Source organism: Dysidea avara, chromosome 6 (assembly GCF_963678975.1).
Source record: "Dysidea avara chromosome 6, odDysAvar1.4, whole genome shotgun sequence".
In the NCBI taxonomy this organism is placed as follows: Eukaryota; Metazoa; Porifera; class Demospongiae; order Dictyoceratida; family Dysideidae; genus Dysidea; species Dysidea avara.
This window is the reverse complement of record NC_089277.1, coordinates 4,219,343-4,240,692: the sequence shown is the minus strand read 5'-3', so window position 1 is coordinate 4,240,692 and position 21,350 is coordinate 4,219,343. Positions and strand designations below refer to the sequence as shown.

General features: G+C 37.8%; 1 protein-coding gene and 1 long non-coding RNA gene across 3 annotated transcripts in view; both read left to right on the top strand.

The window, feature by feature from the left end:
* LOC136257439 (E3 ubiquitin-protein ligase XIAP-like) overlaps positions 1-10,048 on the top strand; it is a 43,626-nt gene extending 33,578 nt beyond the window's left edge. For both annotated transcript variants that reach the window (XM_066050648.1, XM_066050649.1), the window contains 2 exons: positions 5,357-7,705; positions 8,652-10,048. In XM_066050648.1, the coding sequence (XP_065906720.1) occupies positions 5,369-7,705; positions 8,652-8,918 (2,604 nt within the window). In that variant the 5' untranslated portion in view covers positions 5,357-5,368 and the 3' untranslated portion in view covers positions 8,919-10,048. The remainder of the gene's footprint in view (positions 1-5,356; positions 7,706-8,651) is intronic.
* A 208-nt stretch (positions 10,049-10,256) lies between these two features.
* Positions 10,257-21,350, top strand: part of LOC136258887 (uncharacterized) — a 42,991-nt gene continuing 31,897 nt past the window's right edge. The window contains exon 1 of the long non-coding RNA XR_010703088.1: positions 10,257-10,324. This is a non-coding gene — a long non-coding RNA (uncharacterized lncRNA). The remainder of the gene's footprint in view (positions 10,325-21,350) is intronic.

The window sequence follows — 21,350 nt, the reverse complement described above, 5'->3', positions numbered from 1 at the left end:
GTGGATTAGGTATTAAATGTTCACTTGTATATCTGTAGGTACCTCCCTACTTTTTTTCCATGATCACTAAACTAACAAAAAAATCCCTAATTTTTCTGATACATGTTTTTTTTTCCTTTTTTGTAGCATTATTATGACTGGTGAACCCATGCATATGGCATCAAAAGAAAGGATGGCACCTGAGTTAATGTTTTCGTCTGAACACACAGCTCAACTATAAATTACTGAATCAAAACTGAATTGGCTGTTATGCTTTGCTTCTAGCTATGTGCAGCCCGTTGCACAGCACTACAAATAAACAACAATAGGAGAAGCGCCTCAGCAATCAATCCGGTCACCACAAAATAAATATGGACGATTCAAGCATCCCAACTATCAATTACTGAAGTGTCCTAGGAAGTGGCTGTTATTCTTCACTTACAGCTATTTTCAGCCCTTTTCAGCCCATTTCACAGTGTTACAAATGAATAGTAGGAGAAACACCTCTTAGAGCTATACCAGTACGTATCATAGGAGAAGGTATTTTAATGATACCATTACCATACCAGATGAATTTAGAAAATACCACCATGCTATCTGGAGTTAGATTCATAGCATTATCCTGAACGCTGGCAGTACAGAACAGTGTTGAAACCGGGTTGGGTCAACCGGGTCACATTTTCTCCGGGTCATCCGGGTCACATTTTCTCCGGGTCATCCGGGTCACATTTTCTCCGGGTCATCCGGGTCCGACCCGGTTTACAAAGTATCCGGGTCTGACCCGGATTGGATCACGTGAGAAACGAAATTGTACGTTTGACGACATGGAACTTATAAACGCTATCGCGTAGCTCTTTCGTGAGCCATGCCCACTTATTGCGTTACCAACATATGTTCAGCCACGCCCATTTATTAGTAAGTGCAGTATGTAGCACGAAACTGAGGGTATCTATGGTGAGGGGTAGCTATCGTCAGTAGGTGATGACCTTTTTTTTTTTTTTTTTTTTTGGTCTTCAACCTACAGCTAGGCTGAAGTTGCAATATTTACTCAACACGAATCGAACGCTCAAAACGTAGTCTCGTTCGCTCGCTTGAGACTAGCCGAAACTTAGCTCTTATCACACGCCTCGGCTTTAATTAATCCGGGTCAAATCCGGGTCATCCGGGTCAGCAGTAGTGACCCGGTTTCAACGCTGGTACAGAAAGCATAAAACTCCTTGGAAAAGCAGAGAACTGCTAAAATACCTAACTGCAGCGTGATGGTTATACAAGGGAACATTCCTTAACCTGTCCATGGCTAGCATTCAAAATTTTGGCCTGTTATGATGTAACAGGGGAAAAAACCACTTAGCAAGTGTAGTGTTAGAACGGGCACTCGATTGTGCGACCAGTCCACAAGTTGTTTTGTTAGATCACATGATTACACTTATGTAACAATAATGCAGCCATACTGTGTGTTAAAGTGTGTGGTTTTATGACCTAAGAAATTTGTCAGTTAACAGGTTTTGGAAATTGGATTCATTAATTTGTCCCCTTGGCAATTGATTTGTCCAGTTGGCAAATAATTCATTAATTTGTCCAGTTGGCAAAAAAATGAATTAATTGAATTTGTTACTTTGGCATAGCTTTATTGTTAGACTGAATTGTGTTCACCTTCCAGTGGCCCAATGCCTAGCTATACATGAGGCCTATAAGCATGCATGCACTCGAACTTTATTTATACTTATATCTTCTTTGATTGTTGCTCAAAGATGAAATATTGCTAGCTTTATAAAATACCAAAGAATATTTTTAAAATCACTTTTTGCTACATATACTGTATGGAATTTCAATGGCTTCCAGTAATTGTATTCATTTGCAAGTGGTGGTCAATTACAGTATTGATTATTAATCCTCACTCCTAATGTGACCACTTCTTACAGACTTACATTCTGTGGACAATTACAAAAGCCATATGCTATACACTTGGGTGTCTTCATGCGTTCTTTGTACCAAGAGGTAAATGTAAATGCTCACAGTTCTGCATTGAAATACCTGTACAGTCTTAGCAGTAAACCAGGTACTGACTATATTATTTACACATTTACTTGGACTTCCTACATGTAGCTGAAAATAAACCAAAGGCTTCGTAAATGGGTCAGCCAGTGGGTAGATCTGGCTTCTTGGGGTTTACCACAAACATATTTACAGCACCATGTAGTCAAACTGGATAGTATATATATATATATATATATGTGTGTGTGTGTGTGTGTGTGTGTGTGTGTGTGTGTGTGATTTGATGAATGTAGTGAAAGCCCAAGTGATGCTGAAGGAATAGCTTTGAGTATTATAGCTGCATCCAAGGCCGAAGGTTACCATGAGTACACGGTAGCTATCTGAGATGCGTCAGTAGGTGTAGGAGAATGCCTTGTAGATGTCTCTGGCCATACGAAAAATCAGAAATTTTAGAGAAACGCCTTGCTCCAGCTGTGTGGACCATGCTCAGTAGCTAGCTATCTTCCTGAGTTGGTATATCTTTGTTAGAATATGTGTGTAGGTTTATTGGTCTTCCTTCGGACTGTTGTAGTTCTCTGTTTTTGATCTCTTTCGTTAGTCGGATATGATGATTTCGATTTGCTAACCGCCAAGTTTAATTCCCTGTCAAATTTTTTACTGTCTAATATGAACATAAGAACATAATATTGATGGTCATGATAAATCTCTTGATTGTTGGCAGAAATCTTAGTCCCACAGTGTCTGTATAAGTTCACTGTGGGTCACAGTTCCACTGTATTGTGTCCAGATGGGGATCATCCATTACAAAGTGTGTTTTAATTGTTGGTGTGTTTTTGCTCAGTGTGTGCCCACACCATCAAGTGCCATGATATGCAGATGAATCCTGGGATGCTCTGTTGTAGGGATGGGAAATTAATTCAATTATCGTGATAATCGTGATTATTTTATTGGCAGTAATTGACATCGCATACTTTTCATTGACTAGTAATAATCGAAATCGGCAATTATTGTGCAATAACCGTGGTAAACAGAGAAATATTTGTAAATTTTCAATGTAATTTAATCATTCAATTAACGATTCATGATGTGTTTAGTGTTTTTCATCACAAGAATTGAGTCGACGATAATCGTGATATTTGTTCATGACAATAATCATATAGCAAAATACCAATATCGCCCATCACTACTTTGTTGGCAGCACAAGTGGTACTTCCCCTGTACTGTGCTATGCCCAAGATGACTAAGGTGCCGTAACATAATTCCTAAACTACAACTTTTCATTTGTAAGGTAGAAATTAAGTGAGGTGAGCGAGGTCAAGTGATCTACTTTAAGCCTTCAGTTCCAGTTTGTTAGGCTGCAGCACATGTTGTTGTTATATCTTCAGTACTGGTCACTGTAAAGCTTTAATCGTACAGTACAATAGTACTGTATAGTAGGAACCACAAAGGAGTAGGCGTGGCCCACGAAATATCAACCAATAAACAGCCTCATTTCCCCTGACAAGGGTGTGGCAGTTTTGGTTAGGTAAAACTAAGCCCAAACGAGCCTTCAGACCAACCCAAAATGCTTTCAACAAGTTGCTACGAAATTATATATATATATATATATATATATATATATATATATATATATATTTGAAAATTATTTAATGGAATTTTCAAGTGACTGAGTAACTGACTGATGCCTTCAGACAAGCGTAACTCGATAAAAGCTAAGGCTACGGACTTGATTTTTTCACTATTCGACGTCGCTTCAGCCCGACAGGTGCCTTTTGGCATACCGCAATACATACAATGCATTCTTCATCGACTTAGTCCTCCTTTGTGTCCTGTTCATCTTCACTGACAGTGAAAAGTGTCGATTTGGTGATAGCATGTGATGGCTTTCCTTTGTAACAGAAATTGTCCGTATTTGTCATAATGGCTATTTTGATAGCAGAGGTGCTATTCGTAATGCTGTGTAATGGGTTGAACATAGCCGTGTAATGGACACTTCACTATTCAGACGATAATTGATGTAACTGGGGGCGTGGCACCATTTCTTTCGGTATGCATGGATTCCAGAGGTGCTTTTTAACAGTTCTTGATTTGAAATGCTGCATAGCAGGTTGGACATAGCTGACAACGAAGCGTATTGAATACTTCACTTTTCAGATGATAATTGGGACACGCGGCACTATTTCCGAAGCGGTATGTGTGGGTTCACCAGTCATAATAAAATTATTTACAAAAAAATTAACAAACAAGTACACAGAAAAATTTGGAATTTTCAACTAGAGTAGGGACCATAGCACATCGATAAAAAGTACTGAAACAAGTTGGAGTAGTGCACGATATTAAATCACAGTAAAACAACAAGAAGTGTTATATCCCTACTGTGTATTTCTGTTATGGTATCTTGTGCACAGAAGTGATATAACACTTCTTTTTGTTTTTACTGTGATTTAATATTGTGCACTACTCCAGCTTGTTTCAGTACTTTTTATCAATGTGTTATAGTCCCTACTCATAGTTGAAAATTCCAAATTTTTCTGTGTACTTGTAATAATAGTATTGGCAGTGTGGTAAAGGGTTTAGGTGTATTGGTATGGAAGTCCCTTTTAAACCCTGGGTAAGACCTTTGTGTACCCTTTTTTTTGCTTCTCAATTGGTAACTTCTATTAGAGTATCTTGATCAGTTTTTTGGTTTTATATCTCCTTAGCTGATACTCTAAGTGTTTTCTAGACCGTCAAGTGGATTACCCTGTAGGCATGTCGACAATCGCTTTTCCATTTGTGCATAGCTCTGTTCTTAATCTGATCTGTACCAATATAGGACTGTAATTGGGCTGCATTTTACTCATACTACCCTCCAAAGGGGTTTGACTAAGCACGCACAAATTATTGAGATTTTTCTAAAGTGTATGAAAGGAAAATGAATATGTATGTACATAAGAAGATTAAGACGAACTTCAAGGTTCAGGTGTCAGTGATGGCTAGGCAAATTTGACTATTTTCTCCATCAACTGCATGTCCACAAAAATCGTGCCTGCACAATGTTGCCTCCTCTGAAAGCCACACTGCGAGTCTGGCAACTACCGTTTGGCAATCCACTGAAAGCCATTCATGAATAGTTCGGCTTACCATTTTTCCAACAACAGTTTGATTCCTTGCACTTTGTAATCAGCCACTGTTGACTGTTGTTCTATTGGAGTAGTTGACTGCTCTGTAAGAGTATCTCATCCTTAATGTTAATCAAAAAAGTAGTGAGGAATACCGAGAGTAAATTTTTCTCATTCCAAGTACATTATTTGCTTCTGAATTATTATATAAGTGTCCTACTTAAACTCTGTTAATAGCTAAGCTATGTGGTGATATTATATGTTGATGTTTTTATGCTTAGAGCTGAAGAACTATGGCAACTGAACATACTGCAGAAAGATGCAAGCGTCCGCTCACTGTAGGTGATTTTAAAAGGATTTCTAATGCTGCGTGTGATAATGGTCGTGGTAAATCTTTTGAAACTGTTAATTGTGATCCAGGTGGTATAGAAGGAATTACATTGGTAGATGACGACAGTGCCTCCAGTGAGCAGATTGATAATCCTATGAAGAATTTTAGAAGAAATTATACTACCAGTGATCAAGATAACATCCAGTCAGGAAAAGATCCTCATAATGAGGGTACTGAACAGTTTGTTGTGAAGGACTCTACAAAAGGTGAATCATATAAGCCGCAGCCATTATCCAAAATATGTTATATGGAGAATAAACCACAAATGTTCCATGATAATCACAAGGTGCTGTTATCATTTGTTGCTGATATATCCTGCAAAGAAGATGTGAGCTCTGTCATGAATTTTTCAAATCAAACGCAGAATTTAAATGTTTGTCTGGAAAAACATACTACATGTGAAACACATGATTTCAATCTCCACACACATGGTCGTTGTTCAACATATTTATTACCAGTACCACCTGGTGACTTGAGGGATACCTATTCAGTTTCTGATTGTTACAAAACTGCAAAGCACACAATGGCGCTAAATCATATCAAAGCATCGGAATCATTTTCACCTGAAGGTCGTTATCATGGAATCAAGAATGGGACACCTCAAGATTTTTCAAATCCTCAAGGTCAACCAACAGTACATCTAAATCAATCAACAAAACATCTGTATCATTCAACAAAACATTTAGACCAATCATCAAAGTTTCAAGATCAGTCAAAGCTTCAAGATTGTTCAAACTCTCGAAGTCATTCAAAAATTATGTTGACAACACCACAAAATTTGATGAACATAAAGTCTACAAGTGATCCTGGAAAAGGCTCTAAACTTAAAGTTGATGAGTTAGCAGACAGGTTAAAAACATTTATAATTCCTCCACCTTGGGAAGGATCACTGGATGCTAAATTAATGGCAGAGGCAGGGTTTGCATATACTGGTCAGGAAGATCTTGTCTACTGCTTCAGTTGTAACATCAAACTTGATGGGTGGACTAAACACATGGATCCATTACTGAGACACAAAGAGAAGAGTCCTACTTGTTCATTTGTCAGACAACAACTACAAATAATAAAAGGAGAAAAGGGAAAAGTCAAATCAGTTGTTGCTCCTTCTAAACCTCTTAATGCTCGACAAACAGCAAGTATTGGTCAATTACAGTCTTCAACTCTTTTCAGTAGTAAACCTATCCACACTGTAGTGACTGGTTTAGATGAACCACGATCGTCTTATTCAAGCAGAGGAGGTGATGATTTTTTTCTCAGTACTTTACCTATCAATTCAGAAAATTATGGGTCAGAAGCGGAAAGGATCAGATCATTTGTAGGATGGCCACTGAATGAATCAGTCCACCCAGAACAACTAGCCAGGGTTGGGTTTGTATACACTGGGGAGGGATCTTTAGTACAGTGTTTCCAATGTGGGGTCAGATATCGTAACTGGTTAAAAGGAGATATACCTCTTAGTGTACATCAGAGATGTAACCCTCGGTGTGCCTTTCTTCATACATTAACTGCTAAAAGTAAATCTGTTGAAGAACAGAGACCAAGCTTTTCATATATTCAACCAGAATCAATGTTGCCTACTACTCAAAGTAAAGATATCACTCTAGAGTTTCCAGACTACACTGACCAAACTACAAGACTACAATCATTCAAATACTGGGGTGGGGTCCTACCAAAAGAAGAATTAGCAGAGGCAGGATTTTACATGATAGCTCGTCGAGATGTAGTAAGGTGTTTCTCATGTCGTGTGGTCCTACAAGATTGGGAAAAAAGTGACAATGTGATTGATGAGCATCGAAAACACAGCCCCAACTGTACATTCCTTAAAACACACTTGTCAAGTATATCAGCTTCAGCAAGTATTGACAAAACATACTCAATAGAAAAGTCCATTGAACCTAAGAGTAGAAATTACCAGAGTTCCCAGTTTGACACTACAGTTACATCATCAACTCTTGATATAAGGCATCCTCCAAGTATTGGCAAAAGTTCTCATGAGCCTTCCCTACCTGGGTTTATTATGACTGAAGGTCTACCCAGGTCAAATGATAATGAAGGTGAAGCAATTCAAGGAATGTATTATCCACCCAGCTGGAGATCCAATCCTCCTACGATGTCACCTCCACCTCCACCAGGAGGTTCTGATTCAGAAGAAAGTGTCTCATCTCAGAAGAAATTAGGTTACGATGCTATGACCTCTCTCCAGCAGTCAAATGATATTACATCAAAGAAACTGATTATAGTAAGTGGCACATGTATATATAGTTGAAGCAGCTGAAAGTACTGTATATACGTATTAATGTTTTGGCTTTCCTGCCCTTTGAAATCACCGCCTTGGTTTTCCTTCACAACAGCTTGGAAATATTAAATTGATTAAGCTTAATGAAGCCCAAAAATGCCTTCAGAATCTTCCAACAAGTTTCTTTGGAACTTCAAAAAATTTCTGTTTATTGACTGAATTTTCTGATGACTTCAGTTGCATTTCACTGCTCTATGTTGTTTTGTCCTGAGACCAGCCTCTTCGCCAACCGCAATATGTACAGTACATGCATCATGGACTTACCGTTGTCTTCCTTGTGTCCCAGTTATTTTCATTGACAATGCAATGTGTCAGTTTGTGGTAGCATGATACAGCTTCCCTCTTGCTGTGGTGGTTGCTATTATTAGCTTTAGTATCACCTGTAGTTTCCATGGTAGTTGTAGAGACTCTCTGTTCTTCATTCTTATCACTGAGCTGAAGGTGAAGCATAATGACCACTGCAGTTTTCGGTAATTAATTGTTGGCTTGTGGGTTCAAATGAGAAATTAATCTTATGGCATGCCTAGTGACATTCTGTCTTGATGCGGTGTGTGTGGGTTCATTAGTCATAACTATGTTATAAAAAATAAACACACGATCGAAATTTTAAGTTGGATTAGGGACCAAAGAATATAAAAGTAGTGAGACAAGGGAATAGCAAAATAAAGTAGTGAAACAAGGGAGGTTGCCTATATCTGCAGATACACTGATGGTCATTTAATTTAGTCTTAAAATGTTCATTAGTATATCTGCAGGTATAGACAACCTCTCTTGTTTTATTATATATACACTATATATTTTGCTATTCCCTTCTTTATAATATTTGATCCTTTAAATTTTATCTTTGTATTAACTGTCAGTTCATACAATTTACTGTTTGTCACTATAGTACGAGGAGTCGGCCTCACAAAATATGGATGAGAACAACATAAGTACTATGAGAGCTAGTGATGGTAAAGATGATGAAGACGAGTCTACCACTCCGTCTAATGCAGGATTGTGTCAAATTTGTTACGACAAGAAAATTGAATGCATTTTTCTTCCCTGTGGTCATGCCAGAACTTGTGAAGACTGTGCCACAAGAATTAAAAATTCTGGCCAGCCATGTCCTTATTGTCGTAAATCTGTTTCAACAACCCACCGGATCTATTTATAACCACATTGTGATCACTTCACCAGATCCACCTATGACTTTAGTTTATCTAATACATCTATTTATACAGTATTTTGCATACAATAACAATAAATATTTTGAGCAACTGACAACTTGGGTGATATCAGACAATGCAGTGTGGTTAATTGTGTACCTGCAAGGTTGTGAAGGAAAGCACTTTAAGCAATGACCTGAAGACTGAAATGTGTATGCCAGTGTAAGAGAGCATGGCCAAAATGTAGAACTTGCAAGAAAAGAGAAGATGGTTAGGTCAGTGAACAATGCAATAAAACCAACGATTTCCTGAACACAGATGCTTGGTATATACTACATGTGTCCTGTTTTGTGGATAGCCAAACATACTGCAGAGTGTACATACAAGTTCAAGTCAGTTGTTACCTATACTCATAAAAATTGAAAACTAAAAAAAAAATTTATTTTAAAGTGGGGGAAGAAAAGTACTGATCACAAATGGCAATAATCTGGTGAACGGGCAGCAAGAAGCTTGTTTGAAGAAGCACACCAATTGTAGAATTCTGGAGTGCAATTCTTTGCAAATTCTAAATGGCACAACTCAAGAGATTCTTATAACTACATTGAACTGCTACAAAAGTACATGATAAACGAAAGGCATAAATTGTTATCTGCACTTTAAGAAAATACCATCAATTAAAGAAAGATTGATGTTCTCCTAAAGTTACATATACATGAGGCACCTGGTGGCAAAAAAGTCTTAGTATTATTCTCAAATTTTTATTTGCTGCAGTTGCAAGGTTGTAAATACTGACAAGAAAAACTAACATTGATTTCTGTTGATATTACAGACGAATTTAATACTTCAATTGTAGACTGAAGTATTAAATTCTTCTGTAATATCAACAGAGATCAATGTTAGTTTTTCTTGTCAAGTATTTACAACCTTGCAATTGCAGCAAATAAAAATTAAGATAAAAAGTCTAGATTAATAGCATTAAAAAAAAAACTGAAATTGCAAATTCTGGCCCAATCTTTCAGTGAATCCTAAAATATAAACTTTTTGTGTGTGCATGTGTGTTTGACTTGAATATACATGATTTTTGTATATAGTGTATATATTAATATAGCATTATTTTTATGATCAACATATTAATGTCTGCATTAGTGCTGGGCAATAATTGTAAAAATATTTTGTATCGTGATATGATAGCTAGAAATTATCATGATAGAACTCACGTGACCTACAAAGTACTGTGTACCGTACGGAGGGAAACTTTGAAGGGGGGAAAATTTGGCGAATCAAGCAAAATATCACTGTTGGCGAATTGTTAGCAAAGCGCACGCCGTATTGAATTAATTAGATCACTGAAGCGAGAATTGGAGTGCCACGCCTCTCAGCGATTTGGCGCCTGGAGTCAGCTACCAAATAAAAGGTAATACTATATAAACAGTAGATCTACACCCTCTGGAATGTGAATATCGTACTTAACATGGTAGGACTCGCTATACTTGTCATGCCCGTTTCGAGTTGAAGTATGAGGATACCACGTGTACAGTAACTAGCTACCTAGTGAGGTAGTCGAGGCAGGCTTGGCTCTAGCGTAATGTCTGGCCCACTATCCCTTGGTTGAGTAGAAAATTGATTAGTTCGAGGCTCGCTTTGCTGTTTTCTTCGCCACCAAAATATTTGGATCGGGAAAATTTGGCGAATTCATGGTCAGTCGCCAAATTTTAATGGCGCCAAAGTTTCCCTCCATACGGTATATGCTTCTAAAACAGTGTCTTAAGTCATGCACTGCGTCCTCATTGAGTGTAGTTATGCCATTCAATATTCTGGTAACATGTACATACAATCTAGTGTCCTTTCTGCCATTTTGAGAGGTGATAGGTAAATACACAGATATGTTCACAATGGTCAATGAAATTGGTAGTAAGAACCAATGCAATTAGCTACACTTGAAATAGATGAATGAAAAAGGTATCACAGAACCCCCCCGAGTGCTACCGTATAGCTGGTAATTTTCGAAAGGTTTTTATTTTCGGATATTTCGAAGAGGCCCTTCTCTTCGAAAATAAATTCCCACGTCCGGTTGTTTTCGAAAATAAATTCCCACAAGTGAAAGCAATCGTCCAACTTTCGGCGATTCGTTCGTGTATTCCTCGAGTTTTAGCTCAGTATTGCTGATGATAATGGGTAAACTGTATCATTACTGTACCAATAACCAGAAAACAGGTGATCCAGAATGGGAATTGATGGCGTCTGCTCTATGCTAGCTATGATCGAGCGTGATCGTGCCAGTGAATTCACTCCACCCGAGACTCCCTCAGTCTTCTCTCCAGTGCACAGGAATGGGGATTATTCCATCAGTAAGTCAGGTTTAGGCAAACATTCACGCATCTTCATAATTTGTGACACGAATTTCCGTTTATTTGAAATCCATCCGGACTTCGAAATATGCACTCTTCGAAATTAAAATCTTTCGAAATTCAGATTTAGCTTCTTGTGCGAAAATTTCTGTTTCGAAAATAACCCGCTATACGGTATATGCAGTGTTGGGCAAGTTACTTTTTACAAGTAACTAGTTACATATTACTTGCAACTGAACTATTTAGTTACAGTTACATATTATATCACCCATAAAATAAAGTAACTATATAATTGAATATTATATTACTTTATGTCCATAGCCTTAAGCTGTTACGTGTGAAACTACCACTTTACCACATGACATGATTTCGTTGTTGGGCAATGTGCAAATCTTGGTTATAAGTAAGAAGCTGGTGAATAAGCTTCATTCAGTAGGCTTCAATACTTCGTTGTGGTTAGGCGTTACTCAGTGGATTACTAACGAGATTAGTAACTTCGTTACTAATGTTATGTAATATTAGACTAGTTTCAGTAACTATATTACTTAGATAATGCGTTACATTTGTAAATAAAGTAACTTGAGTTATATTACCTGTTTTTATAGCGTATTTCGTTATATTACTTAGGTATCACAAAAGTAATAATATTACGCAACGTGTTACTCCCAACACTGGCTGCATGTTTCATACACACAAGTAAGGTGGTGCTTTAAGTGGTATATTGTACTTCCTAGTCATCTGGCTTGAAGCAATTTCCTCTAGTACTTGGGGCAAATTGCTGTAATTTTTGGTGATCAGGATAATTATCAGTAAGTGTTTATAAATACTATTTCTAATGAACTAATAGGATTAATTTGACTGCTGTGAGTTTTAGTGGTTTACAATGTCATGCATGTGATCAATCGTGCTGTATTAGTGGCTGGCTATGCTTCATGATCACTTAAGTATTTATACAATCTTTTCTAGCTGTAAAACAATATTTGGTTGGTTTTAGTGATTTACAGTGTCATGCACGTTGGAGTTGTTTTCATTGTTTTCATAACAACATTCCTTAAATAAATTCTCTGCATAACTGTACTGTATTTTCCCAAGTGTGCTGTATTTGCCCAATTAGCTGCATAACTGTTCTGTATGAGTACAGTTATGCAGCTCAGGGGTGGATCCAGGGGGGGGCTTTGAGGGCTGAAGCCCCCCCTTCATATTTAGGCTTTACTTGATCAATATGCTGAGTATTATAATGAAATTTTGTCTTAGCATAATTATATGATCACTAATAATACAAATACTCATAAAACCACCTTATAAACATCTTTCCAAGGTATTATCAGTGGATCTAAAGTTTATGCAACAAGGACCTGAATTGGCATTGGAGGTGTACAAGATCGAGATACTCTAATAGAGCAGTCAGCTAACTACTCTAATAGAACATTCACTGGAAACATGTAGTTGGTTCTGTTATGGAATTTTTCCAAATCTGCCTGCACCTATACATACAATGAAGTGCATTGGTCTGTTTAAAGGGCTTCATTCATCTACTTGTGTAGTTAATTTGTATGGCAATACTTAATTCAAGTGCACAATTTCCATTGAAAATGCTCTCAGATTCAATCTTGTATTGTTCAAATTTCAAAATTTTTCACTTTCAACATTCTTATTCTAAAATGCACATATTCAGTGTTGCGCAATTGTGAGAGGGGTGCATCATGTACTTGGTTGTCTGTACCTACCCAAACTTTTCCATTAGCAAAATGCTTCAGAGAGCCATAGCTACCTATAATCTAAAGGCAGTATATAAAATATCTACAGGAATAAAATAATTATTATGAATTTGATGTGGAAATGTCTCCAAATTGCAGTATTTTAGCATCTATTTTTCAACATTTTCCTGGGGGGCATGCCCCCAGACTCCCCTAGTTCCAGCATGCTTTTGCATGCTGGGAAGTGTGCTTTGCACACCTCTACCCAAGAGATTAGTACCTTGAGTTAGCCCCCCCCCCTTTTATAAATCCTAGATCCGCCCCTGCAGCTAATTAGCACTTTATGGACAACACAATACGCAGCATCGCTTTGATCCTCCCACACAAAGTACAATATAATTATTGTGAATAAATTTTGCCATGACATAAGAAAAATCTCCCAGCACTAGCCTGCATGCATGCGCTTGTGGTATAGAATTGCTGGTGGGTTATTGGAACTAAGGCATGATTGCAAGTAGTACAAGTGTAACTGAGGGGTTAAACAGTGTTAACTTGAAGGTGCATGGCCATAGCAAATTAAACACTACACAGGCAAGATGTCTGTAAAATTATATGGTTAGCTAGCTTGATCACTATGCATTGTGGTGTTCATTAGATGTCATCAACAGGTTTGAGGTGGTAAAATATGTAGCAGCTTACCTGTTCTAGATCATTCTATGCTATAGCAGGTAGCAGCTAAGAGCAGCAGTATCACTAATTGTTAGCAGTGTTGGAAAAGTTTTACCCCATACATCCAAAGGGCCCTCCCCATCTCTTTTCACTAACTCAATAGTATGGCTGGTTAGTGTGACATGGGTTATGCTGTAGCATATCAGCTAGCTAGGAGGGTCCATATAAGGTATCTAATGAGGGGTAAGTTGGCATACCACCAAACACATTGACCCTATATCTTGAAGAGATCAGGTCTCAAGGCTATATGTGCATACAATGCTCCAGCCCATTCTCCCAATCTTGATGTCTTATTGTATATGGTAACTGGTACACCGTTAACTAACTTCTTTTTTTTAAATATTGTAGAAAAAATGTGATTTTTTTCAATCAGGTTGGATGGTAAGACTAGTTTCTCATCCTCCATGAGGCCATACCTATTGAAAAGTTGCTTGGACCTGATCGACACAATTTTTCACATATTTTAATTTAAAAGATTAGTGACACAGAAGTCAAAAATGTGACCGGGCCTGCGAAAACAGGGCATGTGGGCACAAACTACGCCCCGTCACTCTACAGGTCATATCTCAGTATTGGAACAGAGTATTTGTATTATGTTACTTGTATCATAAAGCCACATAAATTCTTACTAGATGCCCAAAATTGCATTGCCATAGCATAATAGTACAAAACGTTATGAGTGATGAAAGTTTGAAAAAGTAGGCAAAGTTATGTGCCTACATGCCCTATTTTCGCTGGCCCAGTCACATTAATAATGAATGGGGTACTCTAATAGAACAGTCTGTGGGTAGAATATTAATGATCTCAAAGGTAATGTTATCTGTAGGAATAGACTGATAGTTAGGCTCATTGAACTATCTAGGCTATAGCACCCTGTTCATATAGTTAGCTATGTAAGAAGGGATCTGACATGTCTGCATACAGTAAATGTTCTATTTTTATCTGACCTCTACTGATCTGTTTTTGAAACAATGTAATTGTAACCAGGAATCTTATCTGTATCTAAAACTAGCTGGTTTTTTTTTTGCCTACCAACCGACCAAATTTGTTGAAGAAAAACAACATTTCAAATAGGTATGGCCTAAACAATGCATGCACCCAGGGCAGATTTTATTTGATCACCTAAATGGCTCACTACACTTATTTCTCATGCAGACACCAACTTTTAGTTTGGTACTGAATAGCTACAAAAAATCCATGATGTGGTAGGGAAAAGGTGATGTTGGGTGCTAATAATATGTTTAACAATGCTTGATAGCAAAGTGGCAACATGCAGGGAATAAAATATAGATGTATAGCGACTTGTGAACACAGTGGGTAATTTGCAGCTCATGTTAAGGTAAGAGTTATATTAGGGTCTTTTAATTAACTGCGCATGTATGGTTGCAGATTTTATCATAACAGATCTAGATGAACAAGTCTTTTAGAAACTCAGGGGCAGTTTTAGGGGGCCTTGGGTTTCCACAAACTCCCTCTGAAATAGCATGTGCCCCTATGATTCGTCTGGGTGATAAAAATTACAAAGAGTTATACATACTGTATTATATTGTAGGTTTTTCTATTGGCAAAACTTCATACTTTTGACTTTGAAATCACATTCACAGCATTCAAAACCACGTAGTGATTTTTTTTTGGTCTTCAACTTGTAGCTAGGCTGAAGTTGCAATTCCAGAGAACCTGAAACCCCCTCTGAAAATTTCTATATCCGCCCCTGAAACTGTCATGTTTTAACTTAGTGAATTATAGTTACTGAACCAGTATACATAATAATTATACAGTCAAATAGATATATTTATAAGTACACTCAATGTATTCTAATGGGAGAATATAGAGTATACCGGTACTGTGTAATGAGCTTTTTTCACATTTTCATCATTTGTGAAATTTTTACTAGCAGATTGTTAACTATAGCATATTCAATCCTCCATTGGCTGTTATAACCAAGCATGCATGCATGCATAAAGTTTTACCCTAGTACTTCCACAAGATCAGTCGTTGGCAAAAATCTTATCCCTTGAAATTAACGCATTATACAGTGAGCAGTCATTCATCTTAACTAACGTTTGAGGCTATACATTACGCAGACTATAATACAGTATTGATGCAGATGAAAACCAGGAGGTTCTGACTCTAAAGAAAGTGCCTCATCTCAGAAGAAATTAGGTTACAATGCTATGACCTCTCTCCAGCAGTTGAATGATACTACATCAAGTGGTACAAGTGTATTCAATCAGTTTTGTTGAAGCAAGCTGAAAATATAATACATGATTGATTGATTGATTGATTTTAACTTTACAGTACTGCATACAAGTATAGAATAACGGATGTCCAATTAATAAAATCTTTAGAGTACAGTACTGATGGTCCACTAGCTCAAGGCTACCGGCCATTAAAAATCTAAAATTTACTTACCATATTACATTACTTATAAAACTTACATTACTTATACTTAAAGAGTTACATTAAAGGGGACAGGATGTGTTGGAACATCTACTACATGGGCATAAAAAATGAAATGTACAAGGGTTGTCATGTCTAAATTTTGATAAAAAATGTGACCATAGAAACTTATATACCCTTGTCTTGTTCATTTTAATAGATAAGTCAATAGGGGGTAGGGCATTCCACAATCGAGGGATTCTATTGAAGAAAAAATGTCTACCTGATTTATTATTGTTTCTAACATGGATCCACTTGAGGAGGACCTGGTATTTCCATCAACAAAAGCTATGTAGTCTGTGATATTAAAAGAGGGAGAGGGATACTTGAGTGACTTTAGTGTAAACACTATTTCGTTAAGCTCAAAGGTGTACATTAAAGGTAATAATATTATGTTAAGTTGTTTGAGTCTATCAAAGTAATCAGAACTGTAGTCATTCAAAATAAACTTTGTTGCTCTCCTCTGGATCTGTTCGATAAGTGTGATGTCCTTGATAAGGTTAGGTCTCTATAAATCACTAAGCAGTATGTAACTTGCGATCTCACTAAAGAAATATACAAAGTTCTCTTGGCTGTCACTGTTCGATGTCTGCTGAAGCTGCGACGGAGCAGTCCTAGCATTCTGTAGGTCTTAGAAATTATGTTTTCGTAGTGTTGATCCCAAGATAGGTCTGATGATATTATAATACCAAGATCTTTATGTGAACTATTTGTTAAAACCTGTGTGTCAGCTATTTTGTAATTAGTGATGACTTTTGCATCACATAATATTTTTATTATATCTCGTACTCCACAAAGTTGTTGAGTCTATAAATCATTTTGAAATGCTGAAATATCTCCAGAACTACAAGCAGTATTATAAATCTTGGTGTTGTCAATGAATAGTGAAGTTTTACTGATGGTAACACAAGATGGTAACACAAGATGGTAAATCATTCATGTGAATAATGAAGAGTAGGGGTCCCAAAATACTCCCTTGGGGAACCCCAGATAGAACCAGCAAGGGGGCAGATAATGACTGATTAATACGAAGATGTTGAATTCTACCAAATAAGTTGCTCCTGAACCACTTCCACAATTTGCCCTGAATAATTAATAGTCAATAGAAATCCTAGAATAAGATAGGAGAGAAAATTTATCTTTGTTTACCTATACTGTACAACTTCAAAGGAAAATGAAGAAAACATACAGACAAATAAATAAAATTAGTACAACTACAATAAGGTGAATTACAGATTTAAATACTTAATATGAATTAGAGCCTTTAGATAATTATTGTTCCAAAGCAAATTGTAGATGGAAAAAACAAAGACTGGTGAGATCTTGGTTAATTAACAACAGTGGTTGGAGATTAAAAGGGTGATAACTTCTTGTTCTTGAATGTGTTGCAAAGTGGAGGTACAAATCAAAATGGGATATCAATTTTATTATGAAAAATTTGTATGCATAAATGTGACCGGATTTCATATAACAAAGCTTCCACACACACAAAATCAAACTTACGATTTTACCAGAAATGGATTGCTGGTCTAATACGCTATCATATTTCACACTGTACTTCCTTCAGCACTGGCAAGTCTGGTTTCTGTAGCAGCTTTCTTCCGACCCTGTCAAAGCCACGAGTGGGAGATTGGCGCCATTAAATGGCCATGGCTTTGTGATAATGGTGTGCAGTGAGCTGGGACTTCACAGAGAGCTTGCCAATAGTGTTCTCAGTCAATTTGGAGTAATTTGAGGGCCATGGAGAGTCCAAACTTGGCCTCTGGATTCCAATCGTCTTCTTACTTCATTTTATACCCTTATATTAAGACCATCGTCCACCCCCACCCTCCCACCCTATTACTACCACCGTCCACCCCCACCCTCCCACCCTATTGCTACCACCGTCCGCCCCCACCCTCCCACCCTATTACTACCACCGTCCGCCCCCACCCTCCCACCCTATTACTACCACCGTCCGCCCCCACCCTCCCACCCTATTACTACCACCGTCCACCCCCACCCTCCCACCCTATTACTACCACCGTCCACCCCCACCCTCCCACCCTATTACTACCACCTGTGATATTATTACCCGCTTGAAAAAAGCTGCCCAAAACATGGCAAATTTTGGGTATCAGAAATGTATACACCCACTCAGTGATAGCTAGTAAACAGATGAATAATTGGTGCAAATTTTGTTTGCACAGCTGTAGGCACTGGGAAGTTATTACCCAATGATTCCTTAAAATCACCATATCTCCTAACAAAGCTTTGTGCATCGAAGCCTTGTTTTGTCAAATTCAGTCACAAATAATCTAGCATTACTGTATTCATTTGACCTCAACTTAAATATGCTATATACAACAGTGTTGGTACATTGGCAGTCTACCTTGAAATCTCAACTCTAGAGTAGATCCAACACAGAGCAGCCCGCACTGTAACAAATACATGTGATCCCACTGTAATTTCATGGACCAGCTGGACTGAGAATCACTTGAAAATAGACGAACAAATTTAACCTGTTTTGTTTGAAGTGAAGCATGTAAAATGTTACACTTAAGAAATCCTAGGATTCTTAGGTGGTATGTAATTAATGTGAGTGTTCCATTCAGGTCTGACTAGATACATTAGAATTACACACATCTCACATTTGCCTGGTGGCTATGGGCATGGTTTCACATGCATAGAAGGTTTATAATTGTAGCCTGATTCAAGGCTAGCAGTCAGACACATCCTTGAATTTGTGCAACAGAAAAAAATCAGCTCACTATTGAACACGGCATTAGTCCACTGCACCGGCTGTTAATAACTCCATGCATACACTTCAGTGATGTTTGCAGAATATAGCCTCCTTGCGGTCTGCCAAAATATTTGCTCCTCACACACTGCACAAAATTCTTCAAGTTTTAATTCAGCTGGGGCTCTTTCCTATTACCAGTGTCTTCACTGCTTGTTTTATTTGTACACTGACTTATGACTTGAAAAGCCGGCCCAGACTGTTTTCTAAAGTCGAAATAAGCAAAACAGCTCACATAAAGTGTCCTTCTTGATATATCCGTAGATGAACCATGGATGAACATCACTACTACTGACACAGCTCATCCCACAATTAATACTTCATTACTAATGACAACCAAGAAGAACCCACCATCGATCCTTTAATTCTATTTATCTTATGTTTAATCACCCACTGGAGGTGCCACTGATAACTTGTAAGGGCAGTTTCAGCAATGGTAGGTTGCAAGTTTCAATTTGAGAAAGTGTTCCGTTCCGTGGTTTAGTCCATCATTCCGGTCCGTTCCGTAGAATAGAGCGTATTCTAGTGTTGGTCGATATATCGATATTATATCGTATCGTTAGATTTTTACTGATATCGGCCTCACCTTGGTGCCCCAGTTGGCACCTCTGAGTATGTGGAAAGATTTACTTTTGATAAGATTAGCCAGTGGGTTTCTGAAGTTAATACACTCTCCTCCATCGCTATCTCCCAACCTCATGCTGCTTATACATGTTTTACTCATGGACTATTTAGCCGTTGGCTGTATGTAACACGTACAGTCCCTGATACATCTTCTAGTTTCCAGTCACTCGAGAAAGCCTTATTGACAAAGTTTATTCCAGCCTTGACTGCCCTTGACCCTCCTGGTGCTCTTCAACGTTCACTCTTTGCCCTTCCAACTAGATTTGGTGGTCTAGGCATTGTTGCACCTGATTCCTTATCATCTATTGAGTTTTCTGCTTCAATGTATGTCACAGCACCCTTACGATCACTCATTTTATCACAGAATTTTGGCTATACTGCTGATACTCGTTGTAGTCTGTACTCCCGTAAGCTTGATCCAAGACTATCAATTTGTCCACTCTTTCTAAGGAACTGTTCTCTAAGCTTACTCCCACTCTTCAGAGGGCTGTTACTTTAGCACAGGAAAAGGATGCTTCTAGCTGGCTTACTGCCCTACCTGTGCAGGAACATGGTTTCTCCCTACACAAGACTGCCTTTCAAGATGCCCTTGCTTTGAGGTATGGCTGGATGCCCTCTCGTACACCTTCCCACTGTGCGTGTGGTACCAACTTTTCTGTTGATCATGCCCTATCTTGTCCAAAGGGTGGATTCCCTTCAATACACCACAACGAAGTGAGGGATATCACAGCTGAATTGTTATCTGAAGTGTGCCATGATGTGGAGGTTGAGCCTCATCTGCAGCCTCTAAGTGATGAAAGATTTCAACAGAAGACAGCCAACACTCAGGATGGCGCACGCTTGGACATTGCCATGAATGGATTTTGGGGTGACGGACGTCAGAGTTTTTAACCCACTTGCACCATCCAACAGTGGAACCACCCTTCAGTCATGTTACAGGAAACACAAAATAACAAAGAAGAGAGCTTATGAGTTGCGAATCCGTGAAGTGGAACACAGTTCTTTTACCCCTCTAGTGTTCTCTGCTTCCGGGGGAATGGGCCATGAAGCCAGTGTTTTTTACAAGCGATTGGTGAGTTTATTGTCTGACAAATGGAATGACCCTTATGCCACAGTACTATGATGGATTAGATGTAGATTGTCATTTTGTTTACTGCATTCAGTAATCCAATGCATTAGAGGAGCACGATCTTCACAAGGTCGTTACATCAAAAGTGCTCCTGTGGCCTTGGTGCAATCAGAGACTCAGTTTTTGATTTAATTGTTTAACTGTTATTTGTATGTTCTAATCTTATTTTCTTTATATCTTCAAAAAAAAAAAAGTATCGATATATTTTTCAGAATTCGATATTTCGATACCACACGTGATCTGAATTAATGTACGTATTTCAGCTTATTTAATAGGTAGTTGTAGCTTTCCAATACCAGCAATTTTCTAATCACTATTACTCTTGTGTACGTGGATGGGAAATCCCCATTGTGTATAGCCATAGTCAAATTATGTGAGAAAACTATCAATTTTTTACAATGTTACAATATCGTATCGAAAAGTATCAATATCGGTTAATTTTAGTCGATATCGTATCAATCGACTTATAATCAGAACGATTATAATCGCTGATACTTATAATCGTATCAGTCGACTTATAATCAGAATCGTATTCTAAATGATTACGATTCTGATTATAAGTCTCGTTTAATTACCTTAAATGTACTTCCATTGATGATGAGATATGAACTAGCTGATATTTTATTTTTTATTAAAAGTCTCAAGAATCCTACTGCAAATTTCAACATTACTGACTTTGTGATTTTCTCCTGCAG